The 23,798-nt window shown below is 43.2% G+C and overlaps 1 protein-coding gene across 1 annotated transcript; it reads left to right on the plus strand.

Annotated features, from left to right (window-relative positions):
* Positions 1 to 922: 922 nt before the first annotated feature.
* cmah (cytidine monophospho-N-acetylneuraminic acid hydroxylase) lies at positions 923 to 23,129 on the plus strand. The gene is made up of 15 exons (XM_070992315.1): positions 923 to 1,044; positions 11,512 to 11,722; positions 11,804 to 11,895; positions 14,644 to 14,753; positions 15,046 to 15,236; positions 16,053 to 16,133; positions 16,270 to 16,336; positions 16,494 to 16,575; positions 16,652 to 16,789; positions 17,133 to 17,268; positions 17,530 to 17,673; positions 18,128 to 18,302; positions 20,323 to 20,439; positions 21,526 to 21,641; positions 22,387 to 23,129. Exons 2-15 carry the CDS (start codon positions 11,517 to 11,519, stop codon positions 22,520 to 22,522), a joined length of 1,791 nt encoding a protein of 596 aa, XP_070848416.1. The 5' UTR covers positions 923 to 1,044; positions 11,512 to 11,516; the 3' UTR covers positions 22,523 to 23,129.
* Positions 23,130 to 23,798: the final 669 nt, after the last annotated feature.

Here is a 23,798-nt window from a genome sequence, read left to right on the forward strand (position 1 = left end):
GTGTGTGAAGCACAGTTTCACAAAGTTCCCCATGATGACCCTCATATAAACTGCTCTTCTGATACTTCTCTTCTAAAATAACTGACACAAGACCTTATTGTCCTCTGGTAAAAATACGACTTTATTCTCGTAAAATTATGACATTATTCTCATAAAATTCCTACTTTATTCTAGTAATATTTTTAATTTATTCTCGTAAAATTCAGACTTTTCATTTTAATATTATGACATGTTTTCTTATGACAACTATCTTATTCTCATAATATTATGACATTATTCTAATTAATGTACGACTTAAATCTCGAAATCTTGGATTTTTTTTATTTTCATTTTTTTCTCAATGAGGCCCTTTACTCCCTCGTAGTCTTCAGGAATTCTCTGCATTTCTTTTTTAATCCTGAAACTCATGTTTCCCCCCGATGGTTAATTTTCTTCCATACAGTTATGCGGAAGTCTTAACAGAGAATGCAGCACACACACACACACACACACACACACACACACACACACACACACACACACACACACACACACACACACACACACACACACACACACACACATGTGTATGTGTGTGTGTCAAATGCAATTAAAAGAGTGACCACAGGAAATGCAGTAAACTTTGATATAAAGTATATTTTGTACATTAGTAATTAATTTTACACATAATTATTTTGGGAATTCCTATCACTATAACATAGTGTACGTGCTAGTGTACTATAACATATTGCCTTGGCCAAGTGGTGATTAGGCCCACGCCCTCCCATCTGTCACGCTCTGCGTCTGCCACTGTCTGATAAGTAGAAATTATTAAATAACAATCCAAGAGACGCCCCCCCCCCCCCCCCCCCCCCCTTCCAAAATAGGCAGAGTGCGCGCGTCATCCACTATGTATAAGGCGGACGCTCGAGCGCATAATCCCTTGTTTTGAGGCGCTCTCCTGACCCACACGCACCACTGCCTCACATCATTTACCGCATCTGACAACTCTGCCAAGTGAAGACGACTGTGCATCTTTCCTTTGGAGAAAACGTCTTGTTGGAGGTGAGTTGGGTGTGTTATCCTGTTGAAATGCTCTTTAATATCAAGTACACAGACAGGTGTGTCAGGGGATTCATTTACCATCACTGTTTATCAGAGGCATTGTGCAGGAGTGTGTGATAGAGAGAAAGAAATGTCACGGTGTCAGGTGGAGTCTCACAGGTCTAATTCTGCAGCAGATGGGATGTATTGTTTCAGGCAGCAGAAATGATTAATCTTCTTTTTTAATTGCATTTGAAGTTGGGTCCTGTGGAAATAAAAAAGTATAAATAGTATAATATAATTTCTAATAAAATATGCTGTGTTGGCAGTTTCTTGCCGACCACTGATTGGAAGTTACTGAATGAATATTACAGTAGTTGGTGTACTTTTATCAGTGTTCAAACTGCAGCAGTGTTAAGATGAAGCAACACTAGCTGCAATTTTGTTGAAAGTATATGAGGCAACACTACAAGCTGACTGAAAAACACACTACTATTAAGTAATATACCAAATCCAAATGTTATCCTGGTGGTGTAATTTATCACACACAAAACCAATCCATCCATGGCTTGAGACTCACTTCACTGATAAATTAATTTTGAGGAATTAAATAGTAGCAGAATCAGATTGTAGATCAGTTTTCTGTTGTCTCCAGTCAAAGGGGCTTTATCTTTCTCGGCAGTAAAAAAAATTACACATGCTTTATGTGTGTATGTGGGAAAAATGTAGCCTCACAGTAAGAAAAAAAACCCAAGTACAAGTAAGTGTGAACAATCTGTTTTTAAATGAATGCAAATGTGTGCGACGTGTGTGTCAGTGTCACTGTGGTATTTTGAATCTTTCTTTCTCCATTGTTAATGTTTGATCACTGAGCCTGTTTTTTCTGTTCAATGTTCCAAATCGGTTCCTTCACACTGTGCTGTATTTGGTTTACTCTGATTGGTGTTTGGAAAGCAGTGTTGTTGTGATGGAGGTCATCTGTCTCTGAGCAGTATTTCAGACAGTGATAGGAACATTCAATGATGACTTTTTTAAACTCGTGTCAGGTGTCAAATTCACGTTGCCAAGTCAAAGTCTGTCAAAGTAAATGCATTACTGGGCTGTTTGATTCTTATCACAGTTTGATAGGACATATCCTAAGCCATATACTGTATAATAATTACCTACCCTCTATGGTCCTTCCTCGGTGTTAAAGCGTGAATAGCTCAATATTTTGCATAAACATTATTAAATGTATCCAATTCACACTTTTGAACCAAAAGGTTAATGATAAATCCGTTTGTTTCACAGATCTCCAGAAATAAAGCTATAGGGTGATTCATTGTTTGGCAGAGAATTGCATTCCCCCTCCCTCCTTTGAGTGTTACATGTGTGAAATTCACACTGTCAAACTAAATGGCCAAAACTATGCGTTGATAACATTGCTACATATTTCTGGTTATTTTGAATGAATGCCTCGCAGTATTCTCTCCTCTGTCTTGGAACTCAAACAGATGCGACATAACTTCCATGGACATTTCAGTGCTTGAGTGATGAGAGCAAATTCATACTAGATTTAACTTCCTTTTGGAAAACCTTGTCTTGATTTTGATGTGAGACATGAATATTTGATAAAATACACTGATCAACAAGGAAAAAATAACCAAACCAATAAATGGAAACACATAGATGAAAATGTATCACTCAGAAAATTGGTCACTGTCCTGATATTATTTAATCTTTGGCCTGATTTCACACAGCACAGATCACTCATCTCAAACCGTAAAATATAATAAACTCATAATAAACTCAAATTTATCAGACTTGCTAGAACTTTCTAAACGTCTATGATGCATGCTGGGAAGAGGCTTAATTTTCCCAAGCTGTGGCCTTTTTTTTAATCTCTAAATCACGCAGTCACAGGAACATGTGACTTTTCTTGTTACGGTGACCTTTTACATAGGCTGCTGCCTGCTCTGTAGCTTGACCTCACATCATTTACGGCATCTGACAACTCTGCCAAGTGAAGACGACTCCTTGTATTTTTCTTTTGGAGAAAACGTCTTGTTGGAGGTGAGTTGGGTGTGTTATCCTGTTGAAATGCTCTTTAACATCAAGTATACAGACAGGTGTGTCAGGGGATTCATTTACCACAGAGAGACTTTGAAAATGGACACCAGTTACCATCACTGTTTATCAGAGGCATTGTGCAGGAGTGTGTGATAGAGAGAAAGAAATGTCACGGTGTCAGGTGGAGTCTCACAGGTCTAATTCTGCAGCAGATTGGATGTATTGTTTCAGGCAGCAGGAAATATCTTTTTTTTTTTATTGCATTTGACACACACATATACACGTGTGTGTGTGTGTGTGTGTGTGTGTGTGTGTGTGTGTGTGTGTATATATATATATATATATATACACACACACACACACACATATATATACATATATATATATAGTTTGACACAGTGGAACGCTGAGCGTTACTTTCCAATGAGTATTAGTGTTCATTATTGACTGGGAGCTATTTGAACATTCTTCAATGCCCCTGTTGCTGTTATCACACTGAAACCGTTCTGGGATGTTTGTTCTTGTTTTCTTGCCCGCCTGTTTCAGACACAATTTTACATTTGATAACAACTTGTTGATCCATCCAATATACACATTCCTAGTCAAAAATTAAAAAAAATTACACAAACACACTTACTGAAAATATACTTGAAAAGTATTTGACAGCAGGTATCTCAAAAGTGCACTTAGATATTGAACTTACATTTGACTAAAAGTTTATTTTACTGTTGTATATTTATTAAAAGTAAGCACACATTCATATGAAAGTACTGAAAACATACTAATATTTGAATATGCCTTAAGTACACTTAATCATATATATATATATATATATATATATATATATATATATATATATATATATATATATATATATATATATATATATATATATATATATATATATATATATATATATATATATATTTTAGTCACAGGAGGCTGGAGAGAATCGCAGCAGACAACCACCGACGTTCACGCTCACACCTATGGGCAATTTAGAGTCAAATGACACTTGCTGTGATGGGAAACCAGAGAACCTGGTTGGACTGTGGGGGGAAACCGGAGCGAAAATGACTTTATTGACTCTTATACGTCTCATCTCCACAATTGTATAACTGGCATCAAGGCTAATTTGTGTGTTGGGAGGATAAACAGAGAGCGCTTCTGCCTGAAACAAAACATGAACGTAAACCTGCAAACAGACCAAAGAGTGACATCCTGTCTGACAACAACAATTACATTTAGATGAGAAGATGAGCGGTAACATGATGCGTTCTGGACAGTTTCCACAGATGGTCCCAAGCTACACCAGTGACAGTGACTGGATACATTTCAAAGAGAGCAGAGAAAAGGGCAAACTGCAGCAGCTTCTGGGAAAAAAAAAACAAAAAAAACCCTCACTGGTTTTATTTGTAACCACCAAAATGAAAAGACAAGGCTGCATCAGTTAAAGAATTGGCACTTTGAAAAAGATCACCACGGAAGACGGAGATGCAGTTACTCAGCAGAAAAGACCAAAACCTCAAATCTGAGTGGCAAGCTGTACTAACAATACATCAGTGCTGAAGGGAGGGGAGCTCAGTGAGCTCCACCTGCTCAAGAATATTTTAAATCTGAATACGCTGGAATAAAAATGCACCGCGCTGTTGCATGTGATAAATTCGTATTTCCTGCTCCACAAATTAAAACAGTGATGTGGGATGCAATGACTCTCATATTTTCCAGGTTTAAGGTGAGAGTACGAGCCACTTTTTGTCGCAGTCTGCTCTCCCCCTCTCCTGCTCTGCTGCTCAGCCACACCCCTCATCAGCCTTACTGCGTCCACCTGCTGCCATCACCTGCTCACCATCTCCAATCAAACCAGTTTATATGCAGCTTCACTCCGCTCACTCTTTGCCAGATTGTCTTCGCTCTCATGCCTGATTCTCCAGCACTTGTTCCCAGACTGCTTACCTGGTATCGACCCGACTCGCCTCCAACCTTCGCTTTACGTCTAAGTCCCGGTAAATCGACCAGCCTTCCGTCCCTGACTACAAGTTTTGCCTGCCTGCTTTCTGTTCCTTGTCTGCCTGAGGCTGGTTGGCACTCAGCCTGTTCCTGCTCAGCCTGTTTAACCACTGCGTCAGCTTCACCTCTCCAGTCCCTCTCCTCTGGTGCCATCTCATCTGAACCACCATCCAGGAAAACTTCCTACTGCAGTGAGTCTGTGCTATTTTCTCTCATTGAGTCTTTTGAGAACTAAGACCAATTACCTGCTCACGAGTCCCTCTGCATTCCCTGCCTGTTGGTAGTGGTAACTTGCCTGCCTGCCACACGGGAGACCCAAGTTCGAATCCTGCCATACCTGCCTGCTCTTCGCTTATGCATCTTGTGGTTAACTGTGTCCTGCAATTATTGGCTTAATAAAGACTGTTAAACTGCTACCTGGTTCATTTGTGCTGCTATTGGGTTCACTCTACACCCGTTACAGTACAATCTGGCCAGCTATGGACCCAGCACACAACCCCACACCACTTGTTTTGTGTTTCCATTAGGGATAGTACCTGGTACCCGATACTATTTTTAATACCTGCTCTGGCGAGGTTCCAAGCAAGTTGAAGCGATACTATATGGGTGACGTCAACAGCCTGTCGGCCACTGATTGGCCGGAGAGTGTCATCACTGGTCTGCGACGTCCAACACCGGAAAAACAATCCCACCCCCTCCATTGTAACGCCGGGCAACAGCAACCGCTGACTTTATTCTTTATTCTCACTCGAGGGAAATGGCTGCTCGTCCTTTTCTGGGTTTCTTCTCTTGCTTTGTGTGTGACAAAAAGCCACAAACCGAGCAGCAAATACAACATCGCCTCAATGTCCTCCATTGTTTGTCGGCTCTGTTTGCGTCGCGTACAAATTGACGTCATGGCAGTTTCGCGCAGCCGTGGTATGACGACCCCGCCTATGTTGAGGAGGTACTATGAAGTACTCAATTGTAATGGAAACTCAACCAAACCAAGTAGAGTAGAGTAGAACCGAGTCGAGTAGAGCTGGAACTGTGTTATGGAAATGCGCCATTAGTCGCCTCGAGACAATTGAGGGCGTCCTGCAGCAACATGAGGCCATGATGACTGCGTCTGCTGCTGAACCCAGACAGTCTGCTGTTGAAGCCAGACAGGCTGCTGAGGCTCAGGGACAAGCCCTAGCAGCGTTAGCTGGACAGATGCAACAGCTAGCAGCCCAGCTTTCCCAGCTCGTTCCGTCCACTGGTTTTGCCACCTCCTCTGAAGCATTGGCTCCTGCTCCTGCACCAGCCTCTTCTCTTCTCAGAAATGCGCCTGAGCCCTGGGTGGGAACCCCGGAGCGTTATGATGGTGATCAAGAGACTTGTGGTCCCTTCCTCACCAACTGCTCTCTCCTCTTTGCCCTGCAGCCCCGCACCTTTGCCACTGAACCAGCAAAGGTAGCATTTGTCATCAACCACCTGACGGGCAGAGCGCGACTATGGGGAACAGCTGAATGGGAGAGGCGGTCTCCAGCCTGTGCTTCCTTTGACCTGTTTGCTGCTGAGCTGCGCAAAGTTTTTGGCTTTGAGAATTGTGGTTCTGAGTCTGCAAGGGGACTGATGGGACTGAAACAAGGCGAATGAACAGTGGCAGATTACTCTATTGATTTCCGCACCAGAGCCAGCCAGAGCAGTTGGAACAGCTCAGCCCTCTGTGATGCCTTTCTCCATGGTTTGGCTGACTACATTAAAGATCTGGTCTCACATGACACCCCCAACACCTTGGACGGGGTGATTGACTTAGCCATCCGCATCGACCTTCGGATCCAGGCTCATCGACAAGAGAAGCGTCAAGGGGGAACCCAGCGTTCTCTTCCACCTCGCACTCATGGTGGTGCTGCTACAGTCAACTCCGCCTCATTGGATCAGCAGATTGGGGATCCTGAGCCCATGCAGTTGGGTCACACCTCTCTGGCAAAAGCCAGAGCTCACCAGTAGTAGGGGGGACCCTGGTGAGCTCAACTGCCCCGTCACCTCCCCAAAGCCAAAGACCTTTGTTCCAAGGCTGCCTCCTCCTTCCAGATGGCCCTCACACCATGGCTATCTTCATTGACTCTGGGGCCGATGCCTGTATCATTAATGAGGAGGTGGTCCTTCAGCTGGGGCTCGAGCAGGTTCCTTTACCACATCTCTGCCCCCACACTGCCCCTATGACTGTGCCATAAATCTCCTGCCTGGTACATCACCTCCCAAGGGGTGCCTGTACTCTCTGTTCGAGCCCGAGAGAAAAGCCATGGAGACCTACGTCAATGACTCCTTGGCTGCGGGCATCATTCGTCCTTCCTCATCACCTGCTGGAGCAGGATTTTTCTTTGTTGAAAAGAAAGACAAGACATTGAGACCCTGTATTGACTACAGAGGACTAAATGATACCACTATAAAGAACCGTTACCCACTGCCACTCATCTCCACTGCCTTTGAACTGCTCCAGGGGAGCACCATTTTCTCCGAACTTGATCTGCGCAACGCCTACCACCTTGTCCGCATCAGAGAAGGAGATGAGTGGAAGACGGCATTCAACACCCCAACTGGACACTACGAATATCTTGTAATGCCATTCGGCCTCACCAATGCCCCTGCCATCTTCCAAGCACTGATAAACGATGTGCTCCGAGACATGCTCAACTGATATGTCTTTGTGTATCTTGATGATATGCTCATCTTCTCCTGGACCAAAGAACAACACATTCACCATGTCCAGTCCGTCCTCCAGCGTCTCCTAGAGAACTCCCTGTATGTAAAAGCAGAAAAATGTGAGTTCCATGTCTCTTCAGTTTCTTTTCTGGGGTACATTGTTTCACAAGGCAATATCCAGATGGACCCAGCCAAGGTCTCAGCTGTCACCTCCTGGCCTGTTCCTGAAAACCGCAAACAGCTTCAGCATTTCCTGGGGTTCGCCAATTTTTACCATCGCTTCATCCATAACTACAGCTCTGTGACCGCCCCTCTCACCACCCTGACCTCCTCCAAAGAGCCCTTCCAGTGGTCACCTCCAGCTGCAGCAGCCTTCCAGACCCTCAAAGATCGGTTACCTCAGCACCCATCCTCCAGGTGCCTGACTCTGAACAACAGTTTGTTGTCGAGGTGGATGCCTCAGATGTTGGGGTGGGGGCCGTCCTGTCTCAGTGCTCTGGCACTGACCAAAAGCTCCATCCCTGTGCCTTCTTCTCTCGTCGCCTGTCCTCTGCTGAGGGGAATTATGACATTGTTAACAGGGAACTGTTGGCTGTTAAGATGGCCCTAGAAGAATGGCGCCATTGGTTGGAGGGCACTAAGGAGCCTTTTCTTGTGTGGACAGATCACAAGAATTTGTAGTACATACGCTCCGCCAAAAGACTGAACTCTCGCCAGGCCCGCTGGTCTCTGTTCTTTGCTCGTTTCAATTTTGTCCTCTCTTACCGTCCAGGTTCCCGCAATGCCAAGCCTGACGCCCTTTCCCGCCAGTTCCTGAGGACAGAGGATTCTGTTGATAGACCTGAGCCCATCCTCCCTACACCCTACCTTGTTGCCACGTTGACCTGGGACATAGAGGAAAAGGTGAGAGCAGCCACTGAAGGACAGCCGGGTCCCAGCTCCTGCCCACCTAACTGCCTTTTTGTTCCCCCAGCCTTGAGGTCAGATGTGCTACTATGGGCCCACTCCTCCAAGCTCTCCTGCCACCCTGGTGTTCAACGGACACGGCATGCCCTCCTCCAACGTTTCTGATGGCCCACCTTGAAGGAGGATGTCCAGGAATTCATCAAAGCTTGTCCTACTTGCAGTCAACACAAGACCTCCCGCCGGCCTCCTGCTGGGCTGCTTCAACCCCTTCCTGTTCCTCACCGCCCATGGTCTCACATATCCTTGGATTTTGTCACTGGTCTTCCCGACCTCAGATGGCCACACTGTCATCCTGACCATCGTGGACCGTTTCAGCAAGATGGTCCACTTTGTGCCTCTGCCCAAGCTCCCCACTGCTAAGGAGACTGCTCAGTTGTTGCTGCTCCATGTATTCCGCCTACATGGACTCCCTGTTGATGTAGTGTCAGACCGTGGTCTCCAATTTTCTTCTGTGTTCTGGAGAGAGTTCTGCAGTCTGCTGGGTGCTACCGCCAGTCTGTCCTCTGGATTCCACCCCCAGACCAATGGACAAACTGAGCGGTGTATGGCCTCCCAAAACCCCGCCTCCTGGTCATCACAATTATTGTGGGTTGAACATGCTCACAACTCCCTCGTCTGCTCTGCCACCGGCCTCTCTCCATTTCAGTGTGCATACGGCTATCAACCACCACTGTTCCCAGCTCAAGAGAAGGAGATTTCCTGTCCGTCTGTCCAAGCCTTCGCCCGTCGCTGCCGCAGAACATGGCTCCAAGTTCGCTCCACCCTTTGTCGTTCTGTGGGTCGCTATGCTGCCACTGCCAACCGCCGCCGTACTACTGCACCTACCTACCAAGCAGGTCAGCAAGTGTGGCTCTCCACCCAAGACTTACCTCTTCGAGTGGAATCCAAAAAGATGGCAACTAAGTTTGTTGGGCCTTTCACGATCCAGAAGGTCATCAATCCAGTGGCAGTCTGGTTGAAGCTCCCGCGTTCCATGAGAGTTCACCCTACCTTCCATGTGTCCAAGATTAAGCCAGTCCACAACAGTCCCTTGGTCCCTGCTGTACCACCACCTCCCCCTCCACAAGTGGTCGATGGCGGTCCAGTGCATGCAGTGCGTCGCCTGATTCGCTCTCGTCGACGGGGTAGAGGTCTCCAATACCTTGTGGACTGGGAGGGTTACGGTCCTGAAGAGAGGTCCTGGGTTCCCGCTTGCCACATTATGGACCCCAATCTCGTGGCCGACTTTCATCGGCAACACCCCGACCAGCCAGCCAATGAGGCTGCTCGTCGAGGGACCCGCATCTTGCCCCCAACTGTCCAGGATGTTGAGGACTGTTCCATGGGGGAAATGTCGGATGTCGGGGGAGCTACTTTCTCTCATTGAGTCTTTCGAGAACTAAGACCAATAACCTGCTCACGAGTCCCTCTGCATTCCCTGCCTGCCCTGTTGGTCTAGTGCTAACTTGCCTGCCTGCTACACGGGAGACCCGAGTTCAAATCCTGCCATACCTGCCTGCTCTTTGCTTATGCATCTTGAGGTTAACTGTGTCCTGCAATTACTGGCTTAATAAAGACTGTTAAACTGCTACCTGGTTCATTTGTGCTGCTATTGGGTTCACTCTACACCCGTTGCACTTTTTGCCTGCTCCACCGCCGAGCTGCTGCTGGTTCCTACTAGCGTGAACATCCTGGCTTAAATATGTCTGATCAAAGGTGATGAGCTAAGAAGGAGACGAAGAAAAAGCCTTACCCACTTTGAAATTTCACATCAGTGTGCCGAAAAGCTGTTTATTTGTCAAACAGTTTGACATTTTATGACACCAGTTCGTCTTTTTATTGTGGCCAGGGCACTGCTTTTATGAACACCATAAATTACTGGCTTTTGGGTGAGCACGCTTCATTTCTGTCCTCTTCCTGGATGCCGTTTGTCTTGACTTTAACCTTTGTTTCTTATGTATGACTATGAGAACCCTAACCCTAAGCTAAACATTAATCCATAATTAAATTTTTCGGAGCTTGATAGTGTGGCACCACAAAAATGTCTTCTACTGATTCAGGCAGATAAAACTTTATTTCAAGAGCCATAAAGCGCTGATAGGAGCCCGCTCACATTCATCTGTATGACTATCTCTTTCTGCTGAACGTGTGTTTTGATTATCAGCATTATTTTTACTATATTGTGCATTTTTTTATCTTTAAATTATTACTTTATAGCAGTTTGTAGTTTTTTACCTGTTTTTTTTCTGAATCTGAGGGCCCTGTGCAGTGGCATTTCACACACCTTTTGATTTCTCTTATTACTGTTGTTGGCTTAATCATTGATAATGACTAACTGGTGTTTGAGGTCTGATGTGAAGAAGTAATGTTTTCTGGTGAACATGGCAATGGCTTTTTGTGCCTGCATGCCATCAACAGCTGTGGCCGGAGGCAGTATGTTTTCAGGTTGCTCATCCATCCGTTTGTATGTATGTAAGCCAGTCTCATTCTCATGAATACAATAGCTCAGGAAGGCCTTTCTGTATTTCTGTAAATTTGGCACAAACGTCCACTTGGATGCCAAACACATTTTTGGTGATAATTGAAGGATTCATATGCTAAAATGATGAAGTGATGACATTAATATCCAAAAGGTCAAAGGTCAGCATCACTGTGACATCATAATGATCTGGCCATTATTCAACACCATAACTCAGGAATGGAAGGGTAGGTTGTGACTGTATTTCACATGTGGTCAGATACTGAATCGTGGTCACAAGTTTTCTGTTCTGCGCTCAAAATTGAATTTTTATATGACCGGGTGTTTAATTTTAGGTAAAATGATCCCTCAAAGAGCACAGGTGTGGCTCTCACTGAATGCTGAGGAAGTCAACTCACTCAAAGAGGGACTCAATTTCAAGAGACACCCAGAGGACGGTAAAAGTTACATCATATACAAGAGCAACGACGGCCTGAAAGCATGCAAGAACCAATGCAAACACCAAGGAGGGTTATTCACTAAAGATATCGAAGACCTGGATGGCAGGTGAGATCATTCACACAACAAGCCCTCTGCTGTGCCAGTCAGACTTTTGATGACAGTTGACAGGCTGCTCTGTTCTCACAGGATTGTTAAATGCACCAAACACAACTGGAAGTTAAATGTGTCAACAATGAAATATGTGAATCCACCCGACAGCTTCTTGCAGGACGAGCTCGGTAAGTTCTGCCACTCCCTTTATTTTGGTTGAATTGCGACACTGTCTTACCACTTTGGATCATGTTTTTCTGTTTTCAGGAACGTGAAAACTGACATATACAATTAATGTCTTTTTTACTGATGCCCTCTATGTTTGCTATCCACTTTTGCTGCTGTAATACCTGAAATTTCCCCATTGTGGGACTAATAAAGGTATATCTTATCTCATCTTATACAGTGCTTATATGTCATTAAAAAAAATGAAAACATGTCAGCACACAGCCAGCAACCCAATGACACAACCAGTGTCTGTGAAGCTCTCATGAAACAGGGATTACTTATTATTCATTGTTATCCGAAGGCATTTGGATAAGCACCTCTGAGAGGACACTCCTTTGTTATAAAGACACAAGGATGATGTCCACATCTTCATACCTTAACGACTGAACAGGTTGCCAATTACTCCCAAAATGACAATAAAGAAATCATAGGTTTGCAGCTTAAAAGGGGTCAATGTTGACTTTTAGTTTCACATGGGACATGAACAGCAGTCTCCTTGAGACGGTCCTGTTTGTCGGACTGACATAACGGTCTACCCAATCTAATTCTATATAAATGCAACCCTCCTCTCCTTTTCATGGTCATCTTTCTCTCCCCGTTGCCTGTTTCCTTTGTTGGTCTTAACTTTTTAATCACAAAGGTTCACCCAGTGTGGAGCTGAAATAACGAATTGCCGATTGATTTGTTTCAATGTGTGTGCCATCAGAAATAATAACTCAAGATTGTGATAGCCTGATGCAATAATCTAAAGGAACAGCATCACCTAAATTATGCCTCCTTCTTGCCTTTGCTGGGAGGATATGGAATACTTCAATCATTCCGTTTATATGCAGTCAAGTAACCCTTTCATAACCGGAATATCAGCAATAACTCAGTTGCGCACGGCCATGTAAACACCAATAACCCTTTTTGAAAAACCGGAATGTGCTCATATTCCAGTTTTTAAAAACCCGAATATGACCCCTGGCTTACTCCTTTTCTAACCCAAATATTTGGTCATGTATACGCCTATCGGAATATCCCCATCGAACGGAACATTAATTTGTGTTCTGCGCATGTTCTATTCGCAAGGAATCTTGGTCTTTTGAGTGCAGGTAGCATGGATATGGATGGCACAGCTCCGGATCCATTTCCTATTTCTTCACGTTCTCGCCTTCCATTAATGAAGAAAGTGAGACAGAATAGTGTCAAGTACTGGTGGTGGGTCAGCACCAGCCCCAGGCTGTTCATTATCCGCCGTGCTGCTGCTGTTGTTGTTGTTGTTTTTGTTTTTGGATACAGGAAGAAGAAGCTGAAATGACGCGCATTGCTTCATGATGTTCTCCGTGCGTCGACACGTTGTCCATGCATCGCTGTTTTGATCAGGATATCCCAATTGATTACCCCTGTTTGCTCACACATGTAAACAGGTTATTCTGAATGTTTCAGAAACCGGAATATTGACCATAACCCGAATGTTGACTGCATGTAAACGTAGTGATTGATATCAAAATGAGTCCCATGTAATCATTCAAATGAAAACTTTGCATAGGGTGAACATTACACCAGTAAAATGTAATAATGGCTGTAGACAGATAAAGTTATAGACAAGCTGGTGAACATATGGAGCCTTCAGCAGCTAAATAAGTGTGAACGTTGGGCTTCCCCCAGCTGGCCAGAAGAATGATCCCATGTGAATGCTGACTTTGCTCTCTGACTAGATGTTCACAGATTGACACATCAGACAGGCATGTCCAAACTATTCCACAAAGGGCCGAGTGGCTGAAGGTTTTCTTTCCAACCAAGGAGCACAACACCAGACTTGACTCATTTCATCAGCTGATCTCAGTCTTCAGACAGCTAATTGGTCAGACTACACCCTCTTGATTGGTTGGAGGAAAAACCTGCAGCCACACGGCCCTTTGTGGAATGGTTTGGACATGCCTGGATTAAAAGGTGATATGTCAGTGTTGTGTTTCCAGCTTGTTTCCCAAGAACCGGGAATACTGAGTGCTCTGAAATTTGCTGGAACACTTGATGAACTGGCACTGAGAGAGGGGGACACACACTTTGAATACACTGGGAGGGAATGATAACAAGGGGCAGGTGAAACTAATCAGCAAGGACACATTGACTTTTCATCTGTGCAAATACATTTCCATTAATAGGTGACAGAGGGAAAGTAAGGCGTCAGTGTGGCTCCATGTTTGACTGCTGATGTCATGCCTGTGGCTGATTACTGTACCACCATGCAAAAAAATGTGGGCGTGAATAAACAAAGTCACAGAAACAGAATAAATACATACACAAATCAATCATGACAGAATTGGGTCCACAATTCAAGTTGACAATTGTGGGACTCACACACCAGAAATGCTGATGAGACAGCTGCTGGTCTGAGATGTTTTATGGATCCCAGGAGGACGTGATCTGTTGTTCCCAGTCAGCAAAGCGCTTAATCTTTGTCAACGAGCTCACAACATTCAAATTAAATTCCCTCTCATGACCTATAACTTAAAACATTTGTGAGAAAACTGGGATTAAAAACTTGTTTTGATTCTGTTTTTCATTTACACTGGGATGCGTGTCTGGGTGGAGCACTTTGGTCAGTGTGCATTCTGTGGAGCTGTGACTCAAAATCACACTGCCATTTTATTCTGTCTCATAGAAACAGTCAGAGCACTGTGACTCCTGCAAATCCAGATGAGCATGTATGTTATGTCTCGCAGAAGTAGAGATTCTGGACGACGGGGGGCTTCAGTTGGTCGAGCTGAGCCCCATCGATCCCTGGCTGACTGACCCTCGAGAGCCTCTGGAGCTCCAGGAGGGAGAAGTCAAAGTATGTATTCTGCTGGTCACAGAGTCTGCTTTTTATACCATAGCCCACATTAATACCATGTAATTCTTCTTTTTTTTCATTTGTATTTTAAGAAATTATATAATGTACAAGAGAAAAATCAAAGACAAATCCAAGAAACAGGAAAGAGGAGACAAAAAAAACCCCAAAAAGAGTCTTTTGAAATATTATTTCTTATTCTTATTCCGATTTATTGGTTGTGGCTGGAAATGCTTCTCTTTGGAATGGGGTCACATGGTAGTGATGATGGTAAAATTGTGACCTTCTCTCCCAGGTGATGTACTTGACCCACGCCTGCATGGAGCTGCAGCTGGGGCAGAGGCGGCTCATGTTCGACCCGTGGTTGAAGGGTCCTGCCTTTGCCAGAGGCTGGTGGCTTCTCCACGAGCCTCCAGCAGACTCCCTGGACAGACTGTGTGCAGCGGATCTCATCTACATCAGCCACATGCACTCTGACCACCTCAGGTTAACTCACTATTGTGAAATAGATGCTTTGGTCCCTTGAAGAACATCTTATCATCCACGTGACAATACCAACAATGACTTCATGTAGTGACACTAACACTTGCCCTGACTAAAATCCTTGCCTGCAGAGCTAAAGTAACCTCATAGCTTAGCCAAGACTCCACTGACAACCATCAAACTCATCAAAACTAAGCAAGAAGTTGCCATTTTAGCAGAGAATAAAGCCCCTTTTTGACATGAACTTTATTATGTAAATCTGATGGGAATTTAACATGTTGGTCTCATGTATGAATACATGCTTGGGTCACTGTAGCCAGCAATCTTACAAGATCAGACTGACTAACATTTCTGTACTTCTCTACTAATAAGCCACAGCGGTGCACAGAGAGAGATTAAATACATGTCTGGTTGGGTTTGGTTTAAATATAGCTGTAGAATTATGATGAATATTTACTATTGTTCTATGCCTCTTGAAACAGGTTATGCTTGTCACACAGCAATTGTGTACTTATTTGCATCTGCATCCCTCTTCCCATGGCCACATGCTTGGCCAAGCAGATACAAGAGATGCAAATACTCTGAAATGGACATACTGAAAAGGCACCAGCACAACTGTATATACAGTCTTTGATAATTGTGAGAAAGTACTGCATCCAGAGGATTCAGACACCCCCAACTTCTCACGTTTTCACCAAGTCAAGCTGATTATGGTCTGGGAATTTCATACATTTACAGTTTTGGGTTTCGAAATTTAGACAGTTTGTATTGGAACTGTAATGGCATGGAGGGATCTGACCTGCCCTGTTTCTTTTCTAGTTACCCCACACTGAAGGTCTTGTCAGAGAGGAGGCCTGATGTCCCCATTTATGTTGGTGACACAATCAGACCCGTCTTTTGGTGAGTAAACTGATGGAGGATCTGTTACTTGACCACATGAAATTTTTAATGTGTTCAAAGTAACTATTCTATTACTCACATCTTTCTCTCTCTCTCTCTCTCTCTCTCTCTCTCTCTCTCTGTCTTGATGCAACAGGTATCTGGATCAAAGTCAAGTCAAGCTGACCAACATCAATGTGGTTCCTTTTGGCATCTGGCAAAATGTAAGTCGCATCTGCTCCAAGGGCAGTGACAAAAGCTCTTCTATAAAGAGTGACATTAGAAAATAATCAGGAATAATGCTGTTATGGACCAAAACTATTTGAAATGAAAACAACATAACTGTAATTAGTCACTGCCCTGTCCTTTGGTCTCAATCAGGTTGATGAACACCTGAGATTCATGATCCTGATGGATGGTATACACCCTGAAATGGACACCTGCATCATTGTTGAATATAAAGGTATATGCTTTTTAATAACTTTGATGTCTTACACACCATCACTGGAGCTGCAGATTAAAAACATACATATTTGCAGGTCACATGATTCTGAACACTGTGGACTGCACCAGGCCAAACCAGGGCAGGCTGCCACAGAATGTGGACTTAATGATGAGCGACTTTGCCGGGGGGGCATCTGGATTCCCCATGACCTTCTATGGAGGGAAATACAGTGGTGAGGCTCACTTCAGATGTTACCAATTTCAACTCACTCAACACTGCCTGAATAAATAAATTTGGCAGTACAATAGTTTTATACAACCGTCCATTTCAGGATCTCAAAAACTAGCCTTTTTTTTAAGGGAATTGGTCCTCTACTATTAATCATGTACATATAAGCTGAAGATGAATGTGCTCTTTTAAGTTTCACTGCAGACAATTAAGCTTTGACCTGAACTTAACTGAGATGCAAAGCAAATTCTCCTGCCAAATCTGGGTACACCTGCGCTCAGGTGTATTTGGTGTGCAGCACATTGTACCACATTGATGTAAAGGTGATGGTGTATGTCTGTACCCAGATTCCTGGAAGGCAGACTTTATCAAGAATGAAAGGAAGAAGCTGCTGAATTACAAAGCTCAGCTGGTGAAGTCCCTGCAGCCCAGGATCTACTGCCCGTTCGCTGGCTATTTTGTGGAGGCTCATCCATCGGACAGGTAGACTTTGTGCAGAAGGGCAGGCCAGGATCTGTGCAATATCACAGGATGGTAGATAAATTACAGCCAATGACAAATGAGTTTGAATGGTTTTCCTGATGCCACAGTTGATGCAAATGACTGATTGACTGACTGACTGATTTATCTTACAACATAATAATGTGTGTGTGTGTGTGTGTGTGTGTGTGTGTGTGTGTGTGTGTGTGTGTGTGTGTGTGTGTGTATGTATGTATGTATGTATGTATGTATGTATCTGTCCAGATACATTAAGGAAACAAATGTTAAAAACAGTGCAGAGGACCTCAATGCACTCATCAATAAGCTCACACCAGACACCAAGACATGGACGCCAAAGCCAGGCGCGGTGCTGGACCTCGGCCTCGCTCTGAGGGACCCCACTAACAGGTTGATAACACCTCAAGCACTGTGTGTGTGTGTGTGTGTGTGTGTGTGTGTGTGTGTGTGTGTGTGTGTGTGTGTGTGTGTGTCTGTTTGTTTTATTCCATTTCTGAATATTGGACAGGAACAGACTGTTGTCAGTTAGTGCATTCCAATTGCATAAGATCACCCTCACAGATCAGTGTTCCAGCAGACTGTTTCGTTTTGGTCATCATTTCTACTGGGTGTATAATAACATTCTATTCAGACCTGCTGAGACGCAGGAGCACGTTGACAATGCCACAATGAAGAAACACGTACAATGTTATTATTACCGAAAGGAATGATGGCCAAAATACAAAAAATGATCCAAATGATAAGAAACTGCCATGACCCTTTAAAGTGCACATGTGAAGACCTTGAAGTTCTAAATTTAATTCTATTCCTGTGAATATTTGCTTTATTACACTGCTTAACATAGCGAGGCCATCACCAATGCCCCAGCCAGTGCAAAAATCTACAAGGACAGTTGGGATTTCGACTTGTATGTGGATGAACTGAACAGCGCCATCCGCTGTGAGATATTTAAACATCAAAGCTGGATCCAGTTTTATTACACCTGGGCAGGCTTTCAAAACTACAACCTTGTTGTGCGGGTAAATATACTTGACCAGTAAGATCCTCTCACCATCTATAGCAGCCACTTTTGGCTCCTTCTTTGCTTCAGCCTTCCTGAGCACTTAATTACTGCTGGTGGGACATTGTTGTGGTGCTTTGTTCTCCTTGAGAGTCATCGTGTGGAAGAGTACTGACCCAGGGGACTATGGTGCTATAAACATCCCAAGTTCAATTCCAGCCAGCGAACAAGTCCATTTTAAAGGGCCTGTTCACCCAAATTACAAAAAACATTTTTGTCATTGTAACTCTTAAGATTTCAAATATATACAAATAATATTTCAATGAGTCAACAGACACGCTAGTGGCTCTGTGAGGCTGCACTTAGATCAGAGCGGTGACTTGAGCTAAATACTAATGGAAGCATGCTAGCATGCTCACAATGCTAAAATGCTTATGTTAAGCAGGTATAATGTATTGTAATTAGTGCTGTCAATCAATTCAAATATTTAATCGCGTTTAATCTCATGAATGTCATAGTTACTGTAACTCGTGATTAATCGCAAATTAATCGCACATTTTTATCTATTCTAAATGTCCCATTAATTATCATTTTAATACTCATTCACATTTGAATGAATCAAATCTCACACAATTTAACACCGTCAATAGAGAAATGTAAAAAAAAATAAACACTTGGTCACAAAAACAACTCTTTCTAAGGGATCAAAACAGGGTGATGCAAGTTAAAGTAACAAAGAGCACATCATTGTAAACTAGGACTATAGCTATAGTGCAGTTAAACCATGGCTTAAACTTTCCTTTCTTAAGTTTCCTTTGGACATACAAGCAGTCAGACTATAATGCTCTTCTATTTATTCACCAGAGGCTTATCAACCCAGCCTCTTATTTCTCTCCAGAAAGAATGAACATTACTTGGCTATGGCTGCAGTAAGCTTGTTCTTAGTTGCGGTATCCATATGCCTCTGTTGAAAGCCATCCATTGTCACCTGGTTTTGACAAGGAGGCGGCAGAAAATTCGCGTTTGCCGTGTGTTTGGCCATCAAGTGGTATTTCAGACTGGATGTGCTATGTTGATAATCCAGTTCACACCAACAATACACACAGATAACTTTGGTCTTGTCAGTCGACCCATCTGGCAACTTTTCGAAACTAAAACTTTCCATTCAGAATCTTGTTCGCATCCATTTCAGCATATCGTGCTTGACATCCACACAAACCGGTAGCCTACTCTTTTACAGCTATCAGGCAAGACCAAAACATGCGTGGGGCGTGTCTATTGTTTTGTTCCTGATTTACAATCGGATCCTGTAGTTTTTCTTACGTTACTAGCAGTGGCCACAGCTTATAAAAAACTACAAGTGCACTAGGTCACAAAGAGCGTTAATCTCGCGATTAAAAAAATGACGCTGTTAAAATTGATTTGCTTTAACGCGTTAATAACGTGATATTTTTGACAGCACTAATTATAATGCATGCTAACATTTGCTAATTAACTCTAAACATAAAACACAGCTGAGACTGATGTGAATATCAATCATTCTGCAGGTATTTGGTGATAAAAGCATTAAATAAATTTGAGATTCTGAACTCATGGTGATGCTGGAGAAAAAGTCTGAAGATCACCAGAGTTATAAGGATTCATCCTCTGGGGACCATAAATGTGTCAACAGAATTTCATAGCAATCAAATAGTTGTTGAGATATTTCATTGTGGAACAACTGACCAACATTGCTAAATCCACGACAGCATGGTTAATTAAAACAAAACCATTTGAGATAGCTGACTGTCAGAATGAACCGGTATAGGTCAGAAGCAGCTGCTCAGTTTGTTCATGTCACAGCAGCCTCTGCAGCGCCTCAGATTTTAAAAGCCAGTGCTCTGCTGTTTCTTCATCTCCTCTTTCCTTTACTTCCACCTTTGAGTGGTCCTCCCTGGCTGCTCTCTTTCAGTCTGTCCCCCTGGGTATTGAGCTTATTATGAACTTCAAAACTGATTCATATTTGGTAAAATGCAAATGTTCAAACATGTATATTCAAGGTGATTGAGACGAATGACAACTTTGAACCCCTTACTGATGGCTATGACTACCTGGTGGACTTTCTGGATCTGTCCTTCCCCAACAAAAGGCCCGACAGAGAACACTCCTATGTAGAGGTGAGACATTGTAAAGCAGCAACACATAGCATCATAATAGAGCTGTTGAAATGTAACCACCAAACATCATGCATATGAAAAGATACTGAAGGAACAGCTGGTGGCACTCATCACAGACTGGCAGAAGATCCCCTGCAGCTTGTTGTTAAGATCGAAAGATTGGTGCTAGAATATAGAAAGCTCAAATCTTATAAGAATGCAACAAGATGCTGGAGATCATCTACCGGTCTGTGTTGGAGAGCGCCATTTACTGTGCTGTGGTCCGCTGGGGGAGCAGCATCAGTACCAGAGAGTGCCAGCAGGACCAATGAACTCATTCACAGGGCCAGAGCTATCATCACTATCATTACAACCTGGAGATGTTTGAGTCTGCTCTTCATCACTGACAATCCATCCCACCTCTCATGTATTATTATTCACTGCTATTTTTTCACAACATAGGGCTGTTTTTTTCTCTTTCAATTGTTGATGTATGTTTTTTGTTACTGCCTCGCTGAGCTGAGTCAGCGATGTGAAAACACAGCAGATTGGTCAGAGCAAACCGTCAGTTGAATTTCCATTCGTGCATCACAAGACACCCACAAACACCAGCAATTGTGACCACAGTTTCTTTTTTAGTCTCTTGACCCAGATAGGTGAGCTGATACTGGAAGGTGACAACTGCAAACCACTTCCCTGTTGTTCTTACACGTTTTTGTCCTTTCATTATTAGTATCTTGTGACTTTAGAGAGGCAGCGAGTCTGTTATCATCAAATCATTCCCAGTCCCTCCCTGAGGAAGTGAAACATAATGTTACGTAGAGTACACATATTAAGCACATTAAGGTGGCCTGAGCAAAGAATCAAAGTACCTTTTACTAATGACTTACTGCATTGTACAGAGTAACTATTAGATAGGATGTCGCTATTTATAGTGTTAGCTCACAAAACAAAGGTATATTATGTGCTGTAAATCAATCATAAGTACTTTCCAAAGGAGAGGCATGCTCAGAGGCAGTCAGGAAAACAGCGATGCAAAGAACCTCACACACTTAAAGTTTAGCTTCTTGCTTTGACAGTGTTGGTTTCTTGATTTCATCCCTAAAGATTAAAAACAGGATTGGAGTGATGAGATACGTTGTACTGCACGGCCGTCTCTGGGATGACCTGTACATCGGCTTCCAGAACCGCATAAGCCGAGACCCAGACACCTACCACCACAAGTAAGTGCATTCCCTCACAACAGGAGAAGGACCCAATTGTGAAAGAAGGCAGGTTGATCTCAGTGATTTCTAAGTGAAAAAAGGCTTACAAGCAGGTACAGATAGGCAGGCAGGCAGACAGGCAGGCAGACAGGCAGGCAGGCAGGCAGGCAGGCAGACAGGCAGGCAGGCAGGCAGGCAGGCAGGCAGGCAGGCAGGCAGGCAGGCAGGCAGGCAGGCAGGCAGGCAGGCACAGGTCGTGGATAAGGTTCAGGTGAAGCTCGAGAGCATAAACTTAAGGTGAGAAAGTGGAGAATGAGCAGGAAAGTGGGCTGATGAGGAAACGGGTTGCAGGTGACAGAACACGGCAGAGCAGATGAGGAAAGTGGGAACATGTGGTGATGGGTGGGGAAGTCGGGTGATGTGGAAAGGAGGGAAAGTTCGAGGGCATCTGGTGGACAGATGGAGAGAGGCGGTGAAATGTGAAAGTGGTGAACTGTAGAAGAGGGACAGACTTTTCCATTGCTTTCAGCTTCTTACTGTTTGAGAGCTGACACATTTGTCACTTCAGCTTCACTCAGCGCTAACACTTGAACTGAAACTTCACAACCTTTAAAATATCCACTCAACTGCCATTTCAATGAACAGACTTCGCTAAATTAGTCTTAGCCTCAGTTTAGTCACAATGTTTACTGCTGCCTCGATTCATTGTGAAGCCGACTTCTTGTAAACGTCCTTCACTTTTATCTGTCCTGTCGGTCGCCAGGTTCTGGAACCACTTCCAGACAGAGCTGCCTGTTCGCGGGCCGCACTGGGAGCAGTTCCTGCAGCAGACTTCCATCCAGGAGCCTGACGAGCCACAGGAGGAGCCAAGCATATGGAACTACTGTGTAGTGTTATAAGTATGAATTATTGGTATATGAAGATCAAGTTACTGATTTTTGTTTACATTTAATTTACAACAACTTTGCTGCCAGCTGCTTAATTTCAGTTTATTCAGAGTAGATTATATTGTACTGTGAAACAAGTGAAGAGATTAAAACACAGTAATCCATCATAATCAACATCATGTCTGTATCAGTGTTGTTCATTGTCATTATGGTGATGCAGTTTAAAGTCAGATGGTGTATTTTTGGAATTAAAAATAAAATTCTTTCTGAAGTCACAAACAATAAGGCACACTTTTGATCAATTTAATCAAGTTACAATTCTGTCTTCTGAATGCTTCTCTGTCCACCCTAAAGCCTCTTTACTCCATATATCACTGTGTACTGCACTTCATCACTGTACTGCTACTGTACTGTAACTGAAATTACATTCATTTGAACATTTTAAAACATTGTATTGACTGTATTTATGTGCAATCACACTTGTAATTGCTTTTCTTAAGTGTAAAAATGTATAATGTGTGTGTCATGAAATATTTTTTGTATGTCCGTCTTGCAAGATGATTCTAATCTCAATGTGACTACTTATTTAAATAAAGATTTAAATAAATCAATTCAATACACTTTGCCTACTGCAGTCTTATTTGGTCTGCCATGACGAGTTGTGGAATCAACATAAAAAGATGCCATAAATAATGTAAAAGGACATGATAAAGGTGATCTGTCTGCTGACATTTAGCAAACCCATAGTCCAAGTGCAATTATTTGAAAATGGACGACCTTGAAGCCTCGTGTAAAATATATCACATCTCCAGAAACATCCAGATGACAGCCGGATGTGTGTGGATATCACATAGATTACAGTGTGTAATCTGTTAAATCTTAATCTCTGTGTTTAATGTGCTACTGTTGTATTGTAAAGTACAGTTGATTCAATGATCATCCATTGATTCAACTGTATGGTCATTTTGGAGGCTTCAGTTTCTGATGCTGTTGAACTGTGTTGCATTACACCGACATGTGTTTTAATGATTTGGTCCAGCCCATTCATATCAATGACAGACAGACCTCTACATCTAATGCAGTATAGTTCAACAGCACTACAAACTACAGCCTACAGAGGGTGAGAAAAGTTGAATCCAAACCTCTGAAAAAAATTAGAAAAGAAAAAAAAGAGAAAGAAAATATATATATAAAAAGCAAGCATAAAAAACAAAATATTTATATTGAGAATACACACACACACACACACACACACACACACACACACACACACACACACACACACACC

Source organism: Chaetodon trifascialis, chromosome 22 (assembly GCF_039877785.1).
Source record: "Chaetodon trifascialis isolate fChaTrf1 chromosome 22, fChaTrf1.hap1, whole genome shotgun sequence".
Taxonomy (NCBI): Eukaryota; Metazoa; Chordata; class Actinopteri; order Chaetodontiformes; family Chaetodontidae; genus Chaetodon; species Chaetodon trifascialis.

Excerpts from the sequence above, each read along its gene's own strand:
- cmah (XM_070992315.1), top strand. The coding sequence starts at position 11,517 with ATGATCCCTCAAAGAGCACAGGTGTGGCTCTCACTGAATGCTGAGGAA. Across the intron at positions 14,754-15,045 it reads TCCAGGAGGGAGAAGTCAAA|GTGATGTACTTGACCCACGC; the intron begins GTATGTATTCTG and ends CTTCTCTCCCAG. Across the intron at positions 21,642-22,386 it reads CCAGACACCTACCACCACAA|GTTCTGGAACCACTTCCAGA; the intron begins GTAAGTGCATTC and ends GTCGGTCGCCAG.